The 22,448-nt window shown below is 41.9% G+C and overlaps 1 protein-coding gene across 1 annotated transcript; it reads left to right on the top strand.

Moving 5' to 3' along the window:
• The first annotated feature begins 868 nt into the window (after nucleotides 1–868).
• On the top strand, nucleotides 869–22,436 carry cplx2l (complexin 2, like). Its single transcript, XM_037086089.1, has 4 exons — nucleotides 869–1,137; nucleotides 2,561–2,645; nucleotides 17,696–17,874; nucleotides 20,693–22,436. Exons 2-4 carry the CDS (start codon nucleotides 2,615–2,617, stop codon nucleotides 20,882–20,884), a joined length of 402 nt encoding a protein of 133 aa, XP_036941984.1. The 5' UTR covers nucleotides 869–1,137; nucleotides 2,561–2,614; the 3' UTR covers nucleotides 20,885–22,436.
• The last annotated feature ends 12 nt before the right edge of the window (nucleotides 22,437–22,448 follow it).

Genomic DNA, 22,448 nt, shown 5'->3' with positions numbered 1-22,448 from the left:
AAAACCGTGATCTTCAGGATTTGTATACATAAAAAAATGTTGTGCCCATGTGCGTACACAAATCCAACACCTTAAATGTTGCCATTCTGCGACGTCCAACTGCCACGACCTACCGGGTTGTGAGTTACCAACTTCTGCTGTCCCCAAGTGGACAAAGCAATCACATATTGCTGCCTTAAACGCTAAATGTCTTTTCAGCAGTGAACATGTTTGGTGGTTTTTATCATTTAAAGGGTTTTGTGTGAAAAAAAATAGTGCAATTGTCATGTATTAATTCACTTTTACACTGGCCATATGTGCACGGATTTCCATGTGAGGTGGAAATCTGCACAACAGTCACCGTGGTTAGCTTCGAAATGGAGCGAGCTGAGGTAAACAAACTACCAGCTTGGAGCACAACACAGAAGTTCCACGGAGCCCCTTTAAACATCATGCCATTTCAGCTGCGTTTAAATAAAGTATGTGTTTTTCCTTTTCAAACATTTGCTTTTTTCTCTATAAATAAGAAGAAAAAACCCCCCCACATCTTTCAGCAGAAAATTAAAGCAACCTTGAGCCTTTAAAGGCTTGGCTTAATGAGACAGGAACTCATAAATGAAGAGCTGAGAGAAAGTGCTGATTGGCTGTTCTGCACGTTGTCTCCAGGAATGATTCCCTGCGGTCGCACGAGTTTATTTGGAGCATTTAAACAAAAAAAAAACAAAAAAAAAGCACTTTAGAGTGTTTGAGTGTTTGTCCCCCCTGTCGAAAGAGTGGAAATGAACCAGGAGCTGGACTGGAGTGACTGGAGTGATATCACATTGGTGGGCTCCCTCTCTCCCTCCCCTCCCTCCCTCCCTCTCCCTCTGCATGCTCTCATCTCGTCCTGCAGGAATACACTCTCTTCCTCCGCCGCTGCAGCCTGACTCTGACACAACCGGCATGTCTGCAAACTGACACACACACACGCACACACTCACGCACACGCACAGAGGCACAAACCCGCTCGTGAGTCGCACAACTTGTGATTTCTTTCACCTCGCTGAAGGAGAAGAAAAGGAAGAAGAAGAAGAAGGAGGAGGAGGAGAGTGGACTGCGACGGGAGCTTTTCTTTCGTTCTTGGAGGGATATAGAGACTTGGAGGAGGATCAGAACAAGGTATGTCCGATCGGGCGAAGAACAGAGCAGAACACAACAGAACAGAACAGATCAGGGGTGTGTGTGTGTGTGCGTGTGGCTGTACTGTGGGCAGCGACGGGACCGGATGGTGTGAGAGGATGGTGCACTGGGAGAAAAGATGCTGATGCTTCCTCACGCAGCCTCCGGAGCAAACTGGCTTCTGGATGTCTGCAGTAATTTGACAGAGAGAGCACATACTGTACAGAAAATGCTGCACCGCACCAGTGGCGGTGTGTTAATACTGTAAAGGGTTCATGCGAGGAGAAGCTGCTGCCGCTGCTGCTGCAGATGATGATGGTGGTGGTGATGATGATGAAGAGAACCAGGAAATGATTTAAAGACGCTCGGCTGCATGCCGCAGATTCCACTTCGGGCGAATGAAAACGAGTCGGGGACGAAACAGCGACATAAAAATGAGTGCGGCAAGTTTTAAGGAGGATTTTTTTTTTCTTTCCCCCCCATCCCCTGCTTTCATCTACTGCAATGGCAGGAGCGAAAATGGTCGATACAAACTAATTCTTCAGATCTGCGATTCTTTTATACATGTAATTGGAATATTATAATTACAGGAGATTTTTTTTTTAAATCATCAAAAAGCGCCCAAAAGTCTGCAAACTCACAGATGAGCCCCTCAGACAGAGTCCCAGAAGTCATATTATAGAATAAAAAAATCTCTGAGTTATTTTAACCCCAAGACAAATACTATGAGATCATACAAGGGAGTGAAATGTCATAAGGCTCATTATAAAGTCACAAATCAGAAGTATAGATGTACGAAGAGTGAGGCAGGAAATCTTATTTTTAAAAGTCCTTTTTCTCTCCGGCTGTGTGAAGCGATGCCCTCTGAGGCCCATCTCCTGACACGAGATCATGCCCTTCGCTTGCTCATCTTTGACCCCGTCTTTGTTCGCCCCCCTGTTTTTTTCCTTTTCATTTCCACAAGGACACAAACACAGCCAAGCCAGGCGGCGTCAGCACAAATCCACGCAAGATGGAGTGTTGGTTGTAAAAATCGAGGGCGCAGGTGCCTCCACAAAACTCAGGACACCATGTACTTGAGGGTGAAGCCACCTTAACCCAGTTTAATCGCCCTGTTTTGTTCTCAGATCACGTTCTGAGGCTCAGGAAGTTAGAGTTAAAGGGATTTCACATCTGTGGCGATGTTGTGATTATTAAAGTACAGGAGCTTTCTTTGGTTGTTTGGTGGGCTGGTTTTTGCAGGTCCTTTGTCTGGAGGTCGTTTCTTGTCCGCATCGCTGCTCATCATTATCATCATCATCACCGTCCTCTCCCCCCATCCCATCAAACTCTTGTGCATGGAAAACCGCTGGAGTGAAACTGCATGTCCTAACAGTGGTGTTCATGCAGTCACAGCTTGTGTATTCTGTCCCCCCGGCTGCAGGTCTGTCCCTGATAACGTGACCACTGAAGGAGGAGAACACAGAACTGCTTCATCATGAATTTTGTAATGAAAGCTGCGCTGGGAGGTGAGTAGTGTGCCGGGCTGGAGGTTGATTTAACAGCACTGCAGTGTAAAGGATTTAAAGGGCTGTTCAGCGGCAGAAGTGCTGTACTAGTGCTGGGCTGGTGGTGATGGGGATGGTGGGATGGTGGGATGGGATAATCCATCCTGCACCAAACTCCTGACTTCAAGCATCAGCTGCGCAGTTCCCCTCTCCCTCCCTCCCCCCTCCTCTCTCTCTCTCTCTCTCTCTCTCTCTCTCTCTCTCTCTCTCTCTCTCTCCTCTTTTCTCTCTACATCCATCTTTTAAAAACCTCTCAGGGCAGGGCACGACTCCTTTAAAAAATCAAATGTCCTGTGGGTGAAGTCGTTGAGTGACAGAACCCGACACGACCAGGTTCATGGAAACCTGTTCATGCTGTCTACCTTTGTGCTTTTCTAGAAAAATAAAAAGCGACTGATGATTCCCTAAAAGTGTATCAGATCTCTGCTGCAGATGAACTACGACAGAGGCAGTAGCAGTAGTACATCTTCTCGTGTTCTAATAACAGACCTGTCAAGTGGGAAACCTTGGGCATCCAAAATGTCACCTTCTCTTATTTTTAGCTCGATCTTTCACACGTTTTTTGGGCTCACTCAGAGGAATCTGAAGTGGTGTGTAGAAGCACAAGACATGCTTAATTTTCTCCTAATCCTCATAACAAAGTGAAAAAAAAACAGAGTTGTGACCAGGCAGCAAGCTGTTGGTGTCTTTTCAGGCAAGAGAAATAGAGAGGGGCTATTTTGCCAAGAACTATGCAAGACTTTTTGTCCTGTAAAGCCTCCAGGTATTATCCTTTAGAATATTATCTCAGCTATTATTTGCCCCCTAATTAGTCCTCATTATAACCCTGTAATCCATCCTCCTTGTCAGCTATAGCTTCAAGGGGAACGGCAGGAAAGTGGCACCGGCAGTTGTAATGCAGCAGTCGCACACACACACACCGGTCAGCCGTGCATGAGGCTGAGCTGTTGTTGTCCACATTACAGAGCTACTAGGCAGTTACAGTTGGGATGTGGAGTTGAGGCTGAGCCTCCTCATTGGGAATGCAGGGGATGCCGCCGCTGCCTCGCTCTGCATAGCTGCTGTACCTCGAGTCTGCGCTATGAATCCTTAAATCAACGGCACTGCATTGGATGCTGGTTTCACTCCGCAGAAGTCAGGCTGCGCTCCGCCTGCGGACTTTGGGAATAGATTTGGCAGTGTGGTTGTTTGCCTGCGTGTGTGTGTGTGTACTCTGCCTGTGCTGGTGAGATGTTTTATAGATATTGTATAGAACAGAGTGTGTGTGTGTGTGTGTGTGTGTGTGTGTGTGTGTACTGCATCCCCAGGCGAGATTAATTATGGACGCTGCACAGGCCGACTTCAGGGTATAGATTTTTGTGTATGAGAAAAAGACAAGAGAGGTGGAGAGGATGCACGAAAGGAGAAAAGTGCTGATATGTGTCTGATAATCAATATGAATGCCTATCAGGGTGATTATTCCGCTGTCAGGGCATTTTGGACGTCGTTGCAGGACCCTGAGCTGTCTTTGGTTCCGGTCCACGCTGACTGATTGGGACACACTGACCTCTTTCCACAGAAGTGTCTGTAAAAATGCTGACGGCGCGCCGAATCTTTACAGCTCCCTGAGGGGGGGGAAGAGAAAAAAATCAGATAATGAAAGAAAACAATTAGCCAGGTAATCAATCTGCTAAGCTATCAATCTGATGGTCAGGCCTGTCAGTCAATACGTCAGTGTTGCAGAAATCTGTTAAATCAATCAAGCTGCATTATTGGGAACGCCTGAGGTTTAATGACTAAGCTGCGCACCATCTAACAGTAACATCCATGGTCTTAATTCTGACTGTAGACATTTGTCGCACGGCTTTTCCTTCACTCATTTCCTGCCTGGCATCACTTTCAGTAAGTGAATAAAGGCCCAAACTAAATATTCATTTGTGGTTCTCCTGCCGCCATTTTTAGTTGCCACACTAGCATAGCTTTATGGATGGCAGCTTCCTGATCCTATCGCTTCATTCTTTACCTCAGCAAACTGTTTCCGAATCAGTTTAAGGTCGTTAGGTTCAAGTCTTTTTCAATGAATTGTGATCCTAATTAGAGTAAAATAGGAGATAACCAAGGTTGACCCCCCCCCCCCAAAACAAAAACAAGATGGTGACAGCCAAACTCAACACTTCAAAATGGCAGTCAACAAACCAGTGGGTGACATCACTGTGGGTTTACACTTAGATCAGGCTGAAATATCTTGAACCATGAGATGAATTGCTATGCTTTTGCTCTAGCGTCACCATGAGGTTGAGATCTGTGGTTTTGGAGTGACATGGCTCAACAACCCTCAGATGAATTTCTTTGAAATTTTGGTGCACACATTCATGACTCTCTCAGGATAAATTGTAATAACTGTGGTGATCCCTTGATGCTTCATCTACTGCCACTGCCAGGGTTAACATGCAGACGTTAGCATATAGTCAAAACCACGGCAACTTTGCAAAACAAACCACTTTAGATAACTTTAATGAAATAATTCATACAACCTGCAGTGATAGGTAGCTAGAGGTAGAGATAGCTTCTCGAGGGATTAACAATACAATAAATTGAGCCGTTTTTTTAAAACTTCAACATGGAAACTGCCAGCAATCAGATATTATTGCCTGTTGTTACCCTTGCCCTTTTCCACCCTGTAATTGTTTGGCCTCCGTTCATATTTGGATCTGCTTCATCGTCGCTGAGTGTTTTGCTGAGTGTGATCGGTGATGAGTGTGTGGATGTCTGTGAAAGAGATGCTGCCAGTGCATTCACTAATCCTCCAAGGCTTCTTCGGTTACAGATACTTGGACGCAACGAAAAAGTGAGATGATTCAGCAGGACTCAAATCCAGAGTCATAACGTCTGCAGAGTTCAGATGTTTGGCAGATGGTCCTCACTGCAGTAGCCAGTAAAGATGGGATGAAAAAAAAAAATCTGAAAATATGTTCATTATTTTTTATTATCAGGGTAATCATGAATCGAAATAGTCATGAATATCCTCACATGAATAACATGAAGCTGTCTAGCTCACTGATGTACAGTCCTATATTGGTTTTGTGATTTAGTTTGAGTCACCTAAGGCTGTCACCATGACTGGGGGCTCGGCTTCCACATCGTATCCAACACTAAAACAAGTTTGATTGGATCTGTGTGAATAAGGATTCCAAACCAAAAATTTGTCAGGGGGGTGAAGTTAGTTATTTTTTTGATTCTGTGATTCATTGTTTTCTTTTAATAAAAAAAAAATGTGAGTCATAATCCTTATGCAATTAATATATTCATCAAACATAATCAGTAAGTATCAAACAAAATGTAAGGTTAAAGTTACGTTTTAGTGCTATTTTAGTTTTTATTCAAAAGTTTTAAGACTATCTTTTATATAATGGGATGCTGTGAATCACAGTTATGTTGGACAGGATATTAATGACATTACATTTTCATATCATGCCATGCCTAATTGCCACTTTATCTCTTTATTCCTGCTGCACTGTCTTTTGCAAAGTCACAGTCCTTAATGGAGGCCTCAGGATCGGATATGAAAGCGCAAAAAACTTGATTGGAACTTTGCTGATGGCGGGGCAGCAGTGTAAAACATCTGTTTTACATTCTTAATCTTCACAGAACTCAACAGTATAGATTAGCTTTATGGATTGCTTTCTTAATGCTTTTTTGAGTCAGCCCTTATTTTCAGTGCAGTGACATGTAACTTTTCAGTGTGGGCTCCATCTTGGAACATTGTATCCAATTCTAAACATCAAATTAAAAATGTCTCAAGATCACCGTGAAACATGAGTCATTTATAACCTGGATGTTTTGTAATCTACTGAATTTCTATTCTTTTAAAACTTAGCAATGAAGCACTGTTGTTATTTGGGAGCCATTAATGAAGCCCTCATACAGTGTTTGCACCTTACCTTAAACTCAGGACCCACTGAGGTTTCTTTGTGCATTGATTGCTTCTGCTCCTGAGTGCTTTGGCGCTGACTCAGCATTTGCCAACTCCTCAAACTAAAGTTAGTTTGACAGAATAGAGGGGGACCGTCAAGTGAAGTAGTCATTATACGAGGTATCGAGCTCAATCAAACTGTAAAGGCCCCGGGCAGTAGTTGAACCTCGACTATCTCAGCAGGAAAGTCAGCGCTATACAGCCATTAAGTTAATGGTAAGGTTTAATGACAGAAGGAACAAACATTCAAAGGAGACCTATTATGCTTTTTTCAGTTTTTCATATACACTGTATGTTCTTGTAAAAGTTCTTGAAAGTCTCTCCTACACTGCTCCTGAAACATCTCGTCAGTAGTTCCGCCTTTGATTCTGTGACTTTTTGACATCAAACTACTTCACAGAGTCACACTTCTGCATAATTTATGACTAGTGGCTAGTTTGGCATGTAAGAATTGATTCAGCACAGCTGCTCTGTTGTTGTTAGTGGTGCTGGGTCAGACATGTGTGAGCTGACCAATCGGAGCAGACTGGGTATTCAGAAGGAGGAGCCTTAAAGAGACAGGCGCTAAAACAGAGTGGTTCAGATAGAAGGGGAACCTTACAGCATGTAAACCTACTTAAGTAGTAAAAAAAAAATGTAATTATGAACCCTGAAAATGAGCACAATATGTCTCATTTAACTCGTTGTTTTGTGTTTTCATTAAATGGTGTGGCTTGGTGAACATTTGTTATACTTGTATATTGTGCCATTAATAACTTATCAGCAGATACAGTTTAGGTAATAACGTTGAGTTGAATCTGCTGAGAAATATGTTTGAGCTTATTTTCTTGTAAATGGATTTCTTTATTGAGTTCCCCATAGTCGGTGTTGTTAAGACTCTAAAAGCCCTTCAAGGCAAATTTTAATAATTTGAGGTTTTGTGATTTGGCAGACATGAGTAAAAAACAAAACTGACTCAACTTGGATGAAGAGGGGAGACAGTTGTCTAAAAATGAAGAAGCAGATATGAATAGGATCACTGACACATTCTCTCTCTATGCCGACACCAGAAGTGGTAAAACGTATGCGCTCTCTAGATAAGATGGGTGTACTAACGGCTTGTTAGTACTGTGCTGTTGATACTTAAACTTGATACTTGATACTTGACAGTGAGTGGCCTGTTCCTGAATACAAATACAAACTCATGCCACCCGTTTTTGTTTTGCACAATGATGCAGAAATGATGTGCTTGTAAAGAGCTTTTTATTTTTTTTTTCAAGAAAGAAGCTTGTCACTGCTGCAACTCGCAAATGATAAAAGACAGAGACAACAAGTGAACTTGAGCAGACCCCACCATGCTCCGTGGTTGGCATTATTTTTTAATTGCTGCTCCCCACTGTTTACTACTTTGTAATAAATATAAAAGGCAGCTGGCTCGTCAAATTTTAGTTTTTGAGTGTAGTTGGGTTGTTCTGCTTGACAAGCAATCCAACAATAAGGGTGATATTATTCTATATATGTACTTTACATTGTCAAATCTCATGAAAAGCTGTTCATCTGAAGCCTGATATATCTTACTGTTTTATAGTCTTGGTGCCACAGACCTAAAAGACTTAGAATAAACTCTTTGATGAACATGGATGCTGAAAATGGTCCCGAACAAATATTTACTACTGTTTGAGAAATGCTAGCATGAAAAAAAAAAACAAAACACAGTACCTTGCTCTATAAGGAAATGTTCTTTAAAACTTTAAAAATCAAACTATATATTCTCTATATTATAAACAAAATGGGGATCTACTTACTGATTAAATCTGACGTATAAGTTCAGTTGTATGTCCTTCATTAGACAGTACTTTTTACGAAGTTTACCATGTAATTTTTTATGTCTTCAGCGAACTTACACTTACAATTGATCATATGTCGACACGTGGGCCTAACAGTGTCTCAGCAAGTCCATCAATTCCCTCTAAATGGAAGACATTTTCAGTGGTTAAGTGTGACAGAGTGGTGTGATCTGAGGTGAAATGAAAACAGTAGACACCTTGAGATGTTCTTCCCCCTCACCCCTTCTCCTCAAAGTGCAGATAATCACATTCAGCAGCACTCTAATGTGATTGGCTGAGGGAATCAGGTCTTCTTTGCTTGATTGGTCGCACACGCACGCACCCACATACCCACGCGCACACGCACACACAAACACGCACACATAACCACTTCCCCCTTTCTTGTGCATTACCCCAGCAAATCAAATTCAATTCATCAATTTGACCTTGAGCTCCTCCTAGAGTACAGAGTGTGTGTGTATCCGTGTGTATGCATGTGTGTGTGTGCGTGTCCAGATTCTATAAATAATGCATTCAGACATCCACAGTAATTCACAAATGAGAGATACTGAAAGAGAGGAAAGACGAGTTGTATCAGTAACCCTGGTGTCTGTGAGCTTTTCATATGGAGCATTTCTGTTAGTAGACTACTAGTGAACTACTATGTAAATCCATATCAAATACACTAAAATCTCATTTATCCATAACATTTGACTTCTGATGAAGAAATGCATCCAGAAAATGAGAGAACACACTTCAGAGAGCAGCTTTACCACTGATTTCTCTTTCAAAATGATGGACAGGGCTTCAACCAAACGTCACTGATGAGATTGCAATTACATCGCGAACAGGAGCCTTTCCTGAATGAAATCGAGAGATAAACATGGTGTAGATAAAGAAATCGGAGTTCGGACTTCATCAGAAGTCATACGACGTAGACATGTTGGGTTTCAGTGTGTTTGTCCCTGCATCGCCCATAGACTTCAATAAAGCTGTCACCACAGTTGACTCACAAGCCTGCAGCCTTCTTCCTTCCCGCCTTTGTTGGTGCATCGATATGTTTCTGTGCATGTTACTGCCAGCATTGGAGTAGTGTGAGACTGACGTCAGGAATCTACAGTATATCACGTTGCCTTCATGCTTGCCATCATCCATGTGCGATAGAACAAACAAAATGTGAACATGGTCATGGAAACAGTAGTCAAACTCTCCACGGGGTGCGTTTATGCCAGTAGCAGTGCAACAATGACCAACATTGGCTCACCGCGATGAACAATTTTCTAGCATCAGATTGAGATAGATTCTCTATCCTGCCGGTCTGCAGACAGTTGAGAAACACTACAACTTACTGCTGCGGTGTCAGCGAGTCACAGTGACTCAGACATTGAACACCACGTTAAAGCACTACAACGATAAAAAAAGGTAAAAGGCGCCTCTCTCCAGCCCTGACAGATACTGTGCGTCAGAATATTAACACCTCGTTGGGACCAAACGTCAGCGGCGCCAGCAGTGGTGAATCCCAAGCTCTGACAGCAGAAACTGTTGGCTGTTTTCACTTTATTTATTACGGAGGCAGAGAACGGCCATGCTCGCAAAAAATATTCTTTAAATGCTGTTACACTGTGAATTAAGTACTTCTTTATCAAGATATAACAAGATAATCAACCCGTTCTCACAAGAAAACACGAGGTATTTTACTCTTTATTACCTGAGGTTTGGGGTTCAACAGCAGGTTATTAAGTCCAGTCCACTCATTGAATTCAAGTCCCTTTTGTGTCTTTTAAATCTAATCCTCAATGCATAAAAATATAAACATAACAAACCATAAACCTTTGTTTGACATTGGAATATAGTAACAAATTCCAAAATTTGAGGACTATGCATCTTTAAAGTAGTTGTATATATGTTAGAATACTGTAATGTTGCTGCTGCAAAGGAAGTTAATAAAACAACTCATGTTTTAAACTGTGGGTCAAGAGAATGAGCTTGCATTTGTGAACTTCAGTCCCACTGTAATATAAAGCTGTCCCACTGCACGTCCGGAGTCCATTGTGCAAAGCTGCTCCACCTGAGGGAAATGTAAGCGAACTCAAACAGCCACCAATTATACAGCGCAACATCAGTGAGCACAGTTTCTCCTGCTTTTCTTCCAATTTCTCCCTCTGCTGTTAAAATAAGCCGTATTGAGACAATGGTTTCTGTCCTGAAGGCCAAGCCTAGATCTTTACACTCATCCGCTTTCCCACCACACTTTGGATTTAGAGAGGGATTTGCCTGAGAACCTCGAGTAGGGAAATGAGCAGATAAGTACTGTTTATCTGATTCTGTCAAAAGTTCAAGCACTGGGAGAGTTAGCCAAGGTTAGCCTTCTTTCCCTCCCTCCCTAAAGACTTTGGATTTAAGAAAGATTTGAGAAAAGAACTTTCAGAAGGAAAGGATTAGAGAGATGACACCTTATATCTAAGCAGAGAAGCAACAGCCACATATCGAGAAAAGAATCACAGCATTTCTATATCTCTGCTGGCAAAGTTGGGAGGAGATTGTTGCCGGGGCAAAGAGTCTCTGGTTGGTGGACAAAGAACTCTTATCCCAGATGATCTGCATGTTTGACGGTTTGTTTATTCAGCACATTCATGTGTGGGCAAAACCAGTGTTAAAGACCACCGAGTCAGCTCCTTAATAGCATATTAGGGCTGCAACTAATGATTATTATTATTATTATTATTATTATTATTATTATTATTATTATTATTATTATTATTATTATTATTATTATTATTATTATATAATATGAATTAATTCAATCAAGTATTTTCTTGATTAAGCAATTAGCTGTTTAGTCATAAAATGTCAAAAAGTTGGGAAAGATGTCGATCAGTGTTTCCAGAGGTGGATTGAAAAAAAATAAGATCACCGGCTGTATGCCGTGGGGAACCCTGGAGGGCACTTCATCATGTTTTATTTACCACAGGCAAGTTGGCAGCATTTTCCTTTTTTAACACTGAGGGACCACCAGTTGGCATTTCCTAGATCCAAAGATGACATCCTGAAATATCTTGTTTTGTCCACAAATCAAAGACATTCAGTTAAGGAAAGGATTAAAGAAACCAGAAAATAATCATATTAAGGAAGATGGAATAGAGAAATTTTTCACTTTTCCTCTAAAATGACTCAAACCGATTAAACATTGTAGCTAATTTGCATTTATATTGTCAATAGGCAATATAAAATTCTGTGCAAAAATCTGAGCAAACTGTCATTGGATTGACATGATGAAAGTGTCTTTTCCTCTTTGTTGACGTTGACTCATCTTTTACAATGCAGATTATGCAGAACGACAAAAGCAGGGTTAAAGTCCAACCTGGCCGCTTTCCATTACAGGCTTTTATCAGCCTATTATATGTTGAGTGTAACTCTGACACTGCTACAACCTCATACTATACATATACATATATATATATACTTATATATATATGCAGGGATAAAGTGCAGCAACACTTTAATAAAAAAACATAGCTCGACACAGCTCATGTGATGCCGGAGAGCTTAATAGAATTATTCTGGTTTGAAAAGACATCGCCGTATCTCTAAAATGGCTCACAAAGCAGCAGCCGGGATCATACATAGCTCAATATAACTCTGGGCTTTGTCTCACAGGATCCTCTTTTTTTCTCCTTCTTCTTCTTCTTCTTCTGCTTCTTCTTCTTCTTCTTCTTCTTCTTCTTCTTCGTCTTCCTCACATTTGAACAAAGACAATCTGAATGTGCTAATAAGATTTTGTGAAACCAGACTCAGTTTGTTTTTCGTTTGGCAGAATGTAGTTAAAAAGAGGAACTGGAGGGGCTTTTTCTGGGCCACGCAGGGTAAGGGAATCTTTTGACAATGAGGCTTAGTTGCTCGTGAGTCATCGCCCCACTTACAGGACTCAATAGCGGTGTTTACACGGACTCTGTTGAATATGTTCCGGTATGCAGATCACAAGCTGATCCTGAATACTGGTTGCGGCATGTCAGATAAGCTCCTACTCTGGCTCTGAGAAATCTGAATATACAATATCTGGGATATTATGATGTTGATGAGGATACTGATGCCTGTAAACATGAAAGGAAAAGTTCACCCAAAAATGAAAAAGAATCCTGTTGATGGAAATCAGGTGTCGTGGCTTCCTGAGACTTGGATTAGGTCTGTATGGAGCCATTTTGTAAACTTTTTCATTTAAATTTTTTACATGGTTAAACAAATCCCCAGCCATGTCAGTTAGTAAAATGCTACTGCACTCTTTTGTTGTGAATCTCTTGAAATGTTCTATGGACCATGAAACTTTGCTCGACTTTCCATCGGCGTGGTGGCGAGGAGTTGATAAGTGAATATTCATTTTGGGCTAAACCCATCCTCATCGAGTTTCATTTGGATTTCCACTGTGTGGTTAAGGTTAAAGGAAAATAGTGTAACAGCAGATAGTATACCATGGCTTAGCTGCAAACACTGATTCTTAATTGGTCCAATTTTTGTATTCGACCTCAGGTGTTTGCAGCAGCTGACTTAAACTCGAATGCAAGCTGTTCCCAAGGCAATTAAGATAAAACAGACTCTGTTCAGTATGTATGGATGCAGGCGAGTGGGGATTAAAGTCGCCAAGAAACCGTCCACGGTAACACTTTAACTGGGATATGAGCCGCTATTTCCAATACCTCTTGCATGTAAATGTTATCATTAATGCAAAGTCACAGCAGATATCGTGCATACATAATGCGCGCACACACACACACACACGCCTTTATACATGGACATATGGATAAACATGTGGATTCACACGCACATGAAATGTTACCGCATGAGAACTCATGCGTGAGAGCCTAAAATGGAACAAAGCAATTATTTATATCCACATGTGCATATGTGCACATATGGACATTCACAGTATATTAGATCACTTCCTCCCCCTCGTCCTCTCTGCGTCCCTCTCACACATGCACACCTCTGTCAGAGAGCAGGGATGGTGATCAGATATTGCTTTGTCAGCTTCCCCGTGCTGATAATTAAATGCTGATCCACTGATGCCTGAGTTTACTTTGGATTTCTCTCTTTCTGTCTGGATTTCTTTCTAATCCGTCTCTTTCACTGATATCTAAGTGGCTCAATAATGTGATTGATTGATCTATTATTTCATTTGTTTTCTATTCCGTTTTTTCATTTTCGGTGCTGAGCCCTCATTGCTGTGATGTGTTCTGCACCTGTCCATTGAACACCGGAGCCTGTACGCTGCTGTATGCTGCACTGACTCTAGATGCGTTCGAGATCTCCACTGGTGGCCATCTTCTTTATCTCTTCAGCCATTTTGGCTCCAATGCTGGCCCATTCCTCTCAGCGTGTATTACAACGCATAGTATAATGGCTGAAGTGTCCAAAAAACGCTTTTGTGTTCAAAATGTGTTTTGTTTTCTTTCTCATTATTGAAGTAGCAATTGTCTGATGTCACACAACAAAAGCGGCACCCATGTGGAGGGGGTAGGATACAGTATTTGGATGTGGCTAGTGAATGGAATATTTAGATAAGTTTCCAAGTATAAAAAATTAAATGTGTAAATACATCTGTGCCCTCAGTTAAATAGAAAACCAAGCACTGTTCATGGGGAAAGTTATTTTAACACATGCAGCACTTTCAATAGTTTCACTGAACACCTTTCAGTTTGAATTAAACATTTATTATCGGCTGTAATCAAAGTAAAAATATGTGAATAAAACTATATATACGATATGATATTAGTGAACAATGGAGCCTTCTGCTCATCTGTCTAGACTAAGACAGTTTTTTATTTGATTTGAAATGAATGTCTCATACCATGCTCCATAGTCACCAGTATGGACACAAAAGGCTCCAGAACTTGTGAATCTCATTCTCTTTTTATAGTCTACAGTCTCCCTAATGTTTTAATTTCCTTTTCTCCCCGTTCATCCTCTCCTTCACTGCTCTTGCACTCATCTCTTTCCACCTCATCCGTTCCTCTCCTCTGTCTCTCCTGTCTTTCATCCCTGCGCATTTTGCTGCAGTTTTTTTTTGTTTTGTTTTTTTATGCTGATGAATCAAAATACTAACGATACCGGGGGGCAGCTGCACAATGAAGCAGAGCTCTGTCTTTCTTTCTTTCTGCTTGCGTTCTCGTCTCTGATGCCCCTTGTCTGCCTCTTAACCTCCTCCTCCTCTTTCTCCTCCTCCTCCTCCTGTCCTCACTCTCTTTCATCCTCTCCTCTACACCTGTCCTCCTCTACTTTTCTCCTCCTTTCATTTTGTCACTTTCCTCTCGACACCCCCTCCATTTCTCCCTCCCTCCACCTCCTCAGCCGTCTCTCCCTTCCCTCTCTCCGGCTGCACAGAAACTGCTGGGTAATCCCACTAACTGGAACAGCTCAGTTAATTGGACTCAATAGTTTCTGACAGATTCTCTCCCTCTCCTCGTGCTCCCCTTGTTTTTCTAAATATGGTTTTGTCATAATATTCGGCAGCAGTATACTGACTCCTTATCTCCCTTGTCCTTCTTCCCTCTTTTTTTCTTTTTTCTCCCTCCTCCTCACTACTTATCTGCCCCCCCACCCCCCACCCCCCTGCATTTGCCCAAATCCTTCAGACCACTGGCTTTCCTCTTCATCTGTTTCTCTTCTGTTGATGGTTGGTGACAGGTTCCCTCGTTTCTCTTATGCTTTCATTTGCAACGGTCAGCATTTTTCAGCCCTGGCCTCACGAGGCATTATTTCATGGGATGCTTAACTCCTACGGGGGGTGCCTCGTTGTGTAACAGTCAGAAGCCATGTTCATTATGTAGTCCCTCTTATCGCATATTGCACAGTGAGCCTGCACATTTTAATGTGATTTTCTGTGTGTTGCTCAGTGAGAAGTGTGGTAAACAACGCATACTGCTAAATCTGATCACACACCGCTCAATTTTTAGATTTCGAGCTATTTTGCCTCCACGTATCTTCTTTCAGATTAGAAGGGGGGAAAAAAAATGTCCAAAACACATGTTCAGGTTTTTATTTTAGTTTAAAATAACCTAATTTCCATATTTAAAACCTAAACATGACATAACCATGAAGCTTGTGATGCAAAATATAACTGTCTGCAACAAATCAACTCTGCGCCAGAGATTGCTGTGGCGAGAGGCATTATGTTTTTGAGCTGTCCGTCCGTTCTATTCTTGTGAATGTGATATCTCGAGTAGGCCTTGAGGGAATTTCTTCAAACTTGTCTTAAACATCCACTGTCAGAGTTACACAGAAAGTATCCAAATGTAAGACGCACAAGCAGGCAGGCAGGCAGGTAGTATAACAAAGAGTGAGCTTTAATCAGCTTAATGCCCAAAATCCAAAAGCAAATGATTAAAAAAAGCAGGTGACGAAAACTGGCAACAAATGGCAGGTGAAGGAATACCAAAGTAAGAGGAAAACTAAAGACAAAGCAGAGAACTACGAGGAACAGACCAGGAGCCCATAAGTACAGGGGAGCAGGCGAGGGAACCAACAAAGAGTGAGGGAACAACAGAGGCTTAAATTCAGTCTAAACCAACGACGGGATGAGGTGCAGGTGGAGAGACGCTGGGAACGGAGAAGTGCTGACAGGGATGATGTGAGACAGGTGTGGGGGGAGCATCAGGCGGGGGGAGGAGCACAGGAGGGAAACAGAACACTGGGGAACACTGTTGTGGTGAGCAGAAAGAAGAAAGTGACAACAAGACATAAGAGGATATAAACTGCTAAATAAATCAGGAATTAACTAACCAAAAACAAAACTATGACATCCGCCCGTACTCAGGTTGAACTGATAAAGTTTTGTCAGTCAAAGGTCAAAGGTCACTATGACAGGATAAAATGATGGCGTGAAGACATTTTATATCCAGAAGGTCAAAGGTCAACTACACTATGGCACCGTTATGTTCCGCTATCTATTCAGTCTATTATTCAGCAGCAAAGTTGAGGAATAGCAACTTGACCGATGCACAGAGGCAAGGTGGTAATTGTAGTTTCTCAGACCTCTTTTCCATTCGTCACAAATCCCACTTAAACCCGCTTCTGTGTGCAGTGGGAGTGTGTACACTCGGTAATTACACTCAGGTCAACTGACTCTGCACTTCTCTGCTCTTCAGACGTATTTCCCGCTGCGCGAAGTGATGACGCGTTGGGAGGTCTTTGGCAAAAATGTACAAGCCGCTGATCAACGTAGCATCGTCACTGGCCTCCATGCTGCCTAGTGTTTGCTTGTGTTTACTGTAACTGCTGGTAAAATCAAAACAAAATGGCCAAAAGTACCTGCAAAATCCTTTGTTCTCTTATCAAAGGTGTAAGAATTTTCAACCTGGATTTCATTCAATGTTGAGTTTTCTGTTTTGGGCAATGAATGTAATCTAGATAATGAATAACTTGCATATTCAAACATACAGTTAAAAAAAGTTTGATGTACAAAAAGAGAAGGGGTCATATCTGAGGTCATATCTTCATCATTCTTTGTGGATGTTTTTATGACCTAAGACTGACTAATCTGAAATAAAGTCAATTTTATTGAAACAACAATTTGACCTCCATGTATAAAGGTACAATTCACATAAGTTATATTTGAAGTTGAAGGTAAACCTCAGGTGTGAAATAGATATTAGGTAAATTATAAACTGGTTTTCGGAGGGTGTGGTCGCACTGCATGGGGGAATGACAGTCTTGGCTATGGCTGTGGAAACCATTTGTTTTGCACGCATGAGTGAAAAAAGCCGCAATAGGCCACTTCTTTTCCAAACCATGGTGGTGCCATGCAGGTAGCAGAGCAGACGCTGGGCATGTTCCCAGTATGGAGTGTCTCCAATGGGCCTGTCTACAGGGTGGAGTCATCGGCACATGTTGAATCAGACATTTAGAAACAGAATCATTTCATTTTTCACAAGCTAAACTGGACAAGTGGAACATGCAATGAATGAGATAGTAAGATATGATACCATGTATGAAAATGAGGATTTGTGTGCATTAAAGTACAGATTAAGTTAACTGTAAGAGAGCAACAGGGTTTGTGCGGACATATTGATGATGCATGTGCGTTACGAATGAGACAATAGAATCATATCAGCACCAACAAGAGAGATTGTCCCAGATGTCCATTTACCTGCTTGTCTTGTTCCCCTTTATGTGTCTTACAGACCAACTTGATAGTTTTGATCGAGAGCTGTCACTGTGTCTCGTGTCATTTATTGTTTTTTTTCACTTCCTCTCTCTCTCAGGAGGACCTCCCGATGTGGGCAAGATGCTGGGTGGGGAGGAGAAGGAGGAGGACCCCGATGCAGCGAAGAAAGAGGAGGAGCGACAGGAGGCGCTGAGGCAGCAGGAGGAGGAGAGGAAGGCCAAATATGCCAAGATGGAGGCTGAGAGGGAAAGCATGAGGCAAGGCATCAGGGATAAGGTATGACGATATGCCGTCTAATTACCAACTGACTCAATTAAATACAGAGTCGCAGCCACAACAGCGACACAAAAGTGTTGGCATTGTACGTTTATAGAAATCATAGATGTGTTAAATGTGTATGTTTCATATGTATCACATCAACATTTCTACAATACTTGTCATATCTAGTTTACATCACCGCAACTGCGTGAGACAACGACCAGACAAGAGACCAGCGTGCATTTTTAAAAGTGAAACCACTGGTTAGTTTTAAACAAGGGACCATTGTGCGTTTTAACATTTTACCAAGAGACCACTGTTCGAGGTGGCGTTTGGACATTTGCAGACCATTAGTGCAGCGTGGTCACAACATAACAATTGAAAACTGACCATTAAGAAATGTAAAGATGCAATCATAAAGAAATGAAGAGCTGCAACGTCTCCCCTGTTTGCAGAAATGTACACTGCCAACATTGCCAATTGTATTTTGGGGTTGACCATCATTAACCCAACACACAGAACCAAGTCAGTCAGTTTGCATCAGGAATCCAGCCACCAAAACGAAAAAACAAAACAAAAAGGGAATACAGATAAGAACCATGTTCCAGCAATGGACGCTCTCTGAAATGTGAAATCGAAGATGGAGCGAAAGAAAACAGAAAAGCGAGAGTAAAAATTTAAAAATAAAAACAAAAAAAAAACTGTGCCACATTCATGTGAGAAGCTTTGATGGTTTTGGATGCCGGAGCTTCTAAAGGCTTCACATCTCCGTTGCCTGACAGCAAAACTCTTTTTTTTTACAACAGACCTGTGTTTGAATAATCACGCTATTTTTGTTTGCTTTTATGTTATTTTTACCTCGGATCAGTGGAGCGTCAGGAAGGAGCTGGAAGGGAAGAGGAGAATGTCGTAGCTAAACCGAACGGGGGAGCCGTGATTAATTAGGATACATTTGAATGTTCAGACGGATACGGCTGAGTCAGAGCGAGGGGTGCTGTTAAAACGCTAACTGCTATCCAAGACAACCTTTATGCACCAAGTTCTTGTTCAGTGAATACAAATAACAACAGGATGTTAATTCTACAACGTGATATTTATGCATTGTGACTGTCAGCGTTAAGTTTGCACTCGGGCAGTGTTTGCTTTAGGTTCTGCTCTGATGGTGAGAGCCTGCAGCGTGCCCACCTCACTGCAGAGACAGTGTGACAGACAGGCAGTCTGTGGGTGGGGCAGGTCTGAGGGGAATACTGTGAGACAGTGGGATGAAAAGCGGCTCTCCTCCCCTGGCTCCTCACCTCCTCTATTCTCCTCAAGTTCTCCCCCGAGGAGAACAAAGAGCGCGGAACAACTCCCAGAGTGCTCGTTACTGAAAAGGTTTGCTGTCAGCTCTCTCCACCGCTTTATCCCGTCGTGCCAGATACTGCGAGAAATGTCCATATTATAGCTGAGTTCCATGTTCAGACTAGAGTGTGACGGATGACAGGGCGAGCACCGTCACATGTAAAGCAGTTTTGTGGGGAATTTAAAGTCACTGACATTGTTACCAGAACTGCCACCTGACAAATGAGATCAGTAGCATCTTAGTATTTCACCGCTCTCCCTAATGCAAGCTGTCAGTAATGATAAATTATTTCTTTAAAAAGCACACAGTCTTACGTTTTCTCTCAAATTCTGGCTGCCGACTCCGGAACACCGTCTTTTGTTGACGCATCTTTGGCAGCAACGGTTTTCAAACAAATAAATGCAGCAAAATGTTGACATGCACTGTCAGAAGCAGTCAATACATGTGCCCTGCTTTTGACATATTCCAAGCTGACAGACCCAGACAACGAGGGTTAGCACCTACTCAAAAAACAAAAACAGGAGACGGCGCCACAGGATGGATGACTAGCAGTACATGTGCATCGTGTTGCGTTGGAGTTTTCATTATTACACTGCAAACGGTCATAAACACAAAACTGGAAAACTGTGACTTTCCTGAAAATGCTGACATATCTGACTTGGTGCCTAAAATACAGAATACAACATATAAAATACAGAATTAAAGTCGAATACAATACGTTAAGGGTTATATTATATATTATATATATTATGTCCTGCATTAACACACATTCTGTGGTACAACATCTGCTTATGATGTCTGAGTATGATGTCAGGAGCAGCACAAGTTGGTGCCACGCCTTTCAGGTCAGAAGGTCAACTCAGATGTTAAAGCTGCCCTCATAGATGGTTTGGTCACTTGGGGAAAGAAGAACAAGCTACAGAAAGACATGAAAGGAGGAGAGCTAGAATATACAGAGTTGTAAGTGCAGGCGCTACAGTCAGCACCACAGGTCATGTGACACACTTGGACTCAGGAAGCAACCATCAACATTAGACATAAAAAAGATATTTAGAAATGACTTATTTGTCCATTTCCAGTTTTAGCCATTAGGGTGTAATAGAAATTTGAAAGGCATGAACATCTATAGTATTTTCATCCCATTCATGTGCGCAGGCAGTCAGCTTGCTTGTTAGCAATAGCAGTTTATAATGTTTCTAGCTATACCGTTAGCTTACGGAAGCTTTTTACCTTTGGTTCCGATTGCATGTACGCTTCAAAAATCTCAACAGGAATGTTCATTTTTATTGCTAACAAAAGTATCAATCCAAAGTCCAATTGAAAAGTCCTATTTGCTTTTTGTTGAGGGAACAGCAGCAATGTTTACTTCCCAGCCAGCCCACTAAAATATTCCTGCAGCACTCAGTTATGGTGTTTTTCTTAACTGGCATTTCCTTTCCATTCTTCACTCTTCTAATTTCCAAATTATATCCTTTTTTTGGGTCCGACCACCAGTACGGCTTAAAAAAGCGCGAGGAGGCTGAAGCCGAGGCAGCAGCCGCCGCGGAGGAGCCCGCAGCCGGCAGCTTGACTCGACCCAAGAAGGCCGTGCCGGCTGGCTGCGGTGACGAGGAGGAAGAGGAAAGCATCATGGACCAAGTGATGAAATACCTGCCAGGCCCGCTGCAAGACATGCTGAAGAAGTAGGCTAGCCTGCTAGCTGATGCTAACATTATCTAGCTTTGTTCATAGGCTACATTCACAAGGTTGGTTTAAATCAGGGTTGTTTTTTTTTTCTCCGTTCACATGACAGGTATGAACTTTGCTCTGTAAGTACATCAAGGAAAGTTTCATCGTGTGTGACATTTTGGTGTTAGGACAAAACGGCGGGAAAATAAATCAAGACATGAACCAGCAGTGTGAAATGTAGCCTTTGGACTTAGCTAGGTTGACCAGCCAGGTGAACGTTAGCTTGACTGAGGTTAATGTTAGCAATGTTACACTGCTGAGGCTAACAGCAAGCAGAGGGGCTAAAAAACACCATGTTAGATGGTTTATCCTTCTAGTCTGAGACGTTTTAAACTCTTTTTCTCTCCTCTGTGACAGCTGCAGAGCTCTCTGGCAGCGCGGAAAAATAATATCCCTGTTCACTCAATTTGTACATAGATAAATGAATACAGTACGTTACAGGCCTCAAGGTGGGCAAACAATCATTAAAATATTATATGAAATTATTATACTAACTGTGTGTCTGTCTCTAAAATATATATAAAAAAATGTGATAACTTGATAAGCCATATTTTAAAAAGGAAATTTAAAGACTACTGTTGTGTGCTCCTAAAGCTACTGTTTTGTGTTCGACCACGTCCAAATTTTATGTCAAACTTTTTGCACACAGTGTGACACATCCTCTGTCAGACCTGTTGTCTATTCCCCCCCCCACACACACACACACTCCCCTGATGCCCAACATCGAAGTGTAACGACATCCATGTAGCGTAGTGTTTAAAAAAGAAATGTTTCTACTCCCCCTGTTCAGTGCGTCTCCTTCTTATGTCCTGCATGCCATTTGTCTGGTTTGTTGTGTGAAGTATGTACCGACTCACCCCGCTCCCCCTTCTTTATCATGCAAAAAATATTATGGCAATAACTCCTTAGTTTGAGTGTGTTTTCACTACCATGTCGATATAACCGTCAGTAATATGAGTAATTACAAGAAAACGATACGTATGCATTCAGGAGATTTCATTTACAGGTTCTTTCTTTTTCTGTTGTCTCGTTGTTTTGATGATGAAGAATGACCGTGTAGCCGTACATAACGACAGCCAAAACCTTAAGCTTTCAGCCATAAAACCAGAACTTACAGTTATATATACTATTACTATCAGGATCTACTACTAGGGAGAGAGTACTGAATGAATCTGTGTGAATAAATAGGATATATGTACTTGTGATTTTTAAGCTCTAATAAGCAGTATTAACTTGAACAGTGGACGCCAAGTCTGGATTTTGCATCACGTGAAGAATTGTGAGTGGAGACATCACTCACACAAGCACGCACAGACACACACAAACACACACAGAAGCATAACACACACACACATGCAAAAAGATGCCATGAAGTGATGCTTTATTCAGTTCTACTTATCGTTGGTTTAGGTGTGAGAATGAGGGTGATGTGGAATGCCACGAGCAATAAAGGATTATCATGTATGTTTCTGCCTGAGATTCAATAAAAACTTAAAACCTTGTTCACAGACATTAAAGACGT

This window comes from Acanthopagrus latus, chromosome 1 (assembly GCF_904848185.1).
Source record: "Acanthopagrus latus isolate v.2019 chromosome 1, fAcaLat1.1, whole genome shotgun sequence".
NCBI lineage: Eukaryota > Metazoa > Chordata > Actinopteri > Spariformes > Sparidae > Acanthopagrus > Acanthopagrus latus.
The sequence above is the reverse complement of the archived record's forward strand: the minus strand, read 5'-3'. Positions and strand labels throughout refer to the sequence as shown.

Bases quoted from the DNA above. Each gene is read 5' to 3' on its own strand.
- cplx2l (XM_037086089.1), top strand. From the start codon at position 2,615: ATGAATTTTGTAATGAAAGCTGCGCTGGGAG. The intron at 2,646-17,695 runs GTGAGTAGTGTG...TCTCTCTCTCAG, and splicing joins AATGAAAGCTGCGCTGGGAG to GAGGACCTCCCGATGTGGGC. The intron at 17,875-20,692 runs GTATGACGATAT...TCCGACCACCAG, and splicing joins GGCAAGGCATCAGGGATAAG to TACGGCTTAAAAAAGCGCGA.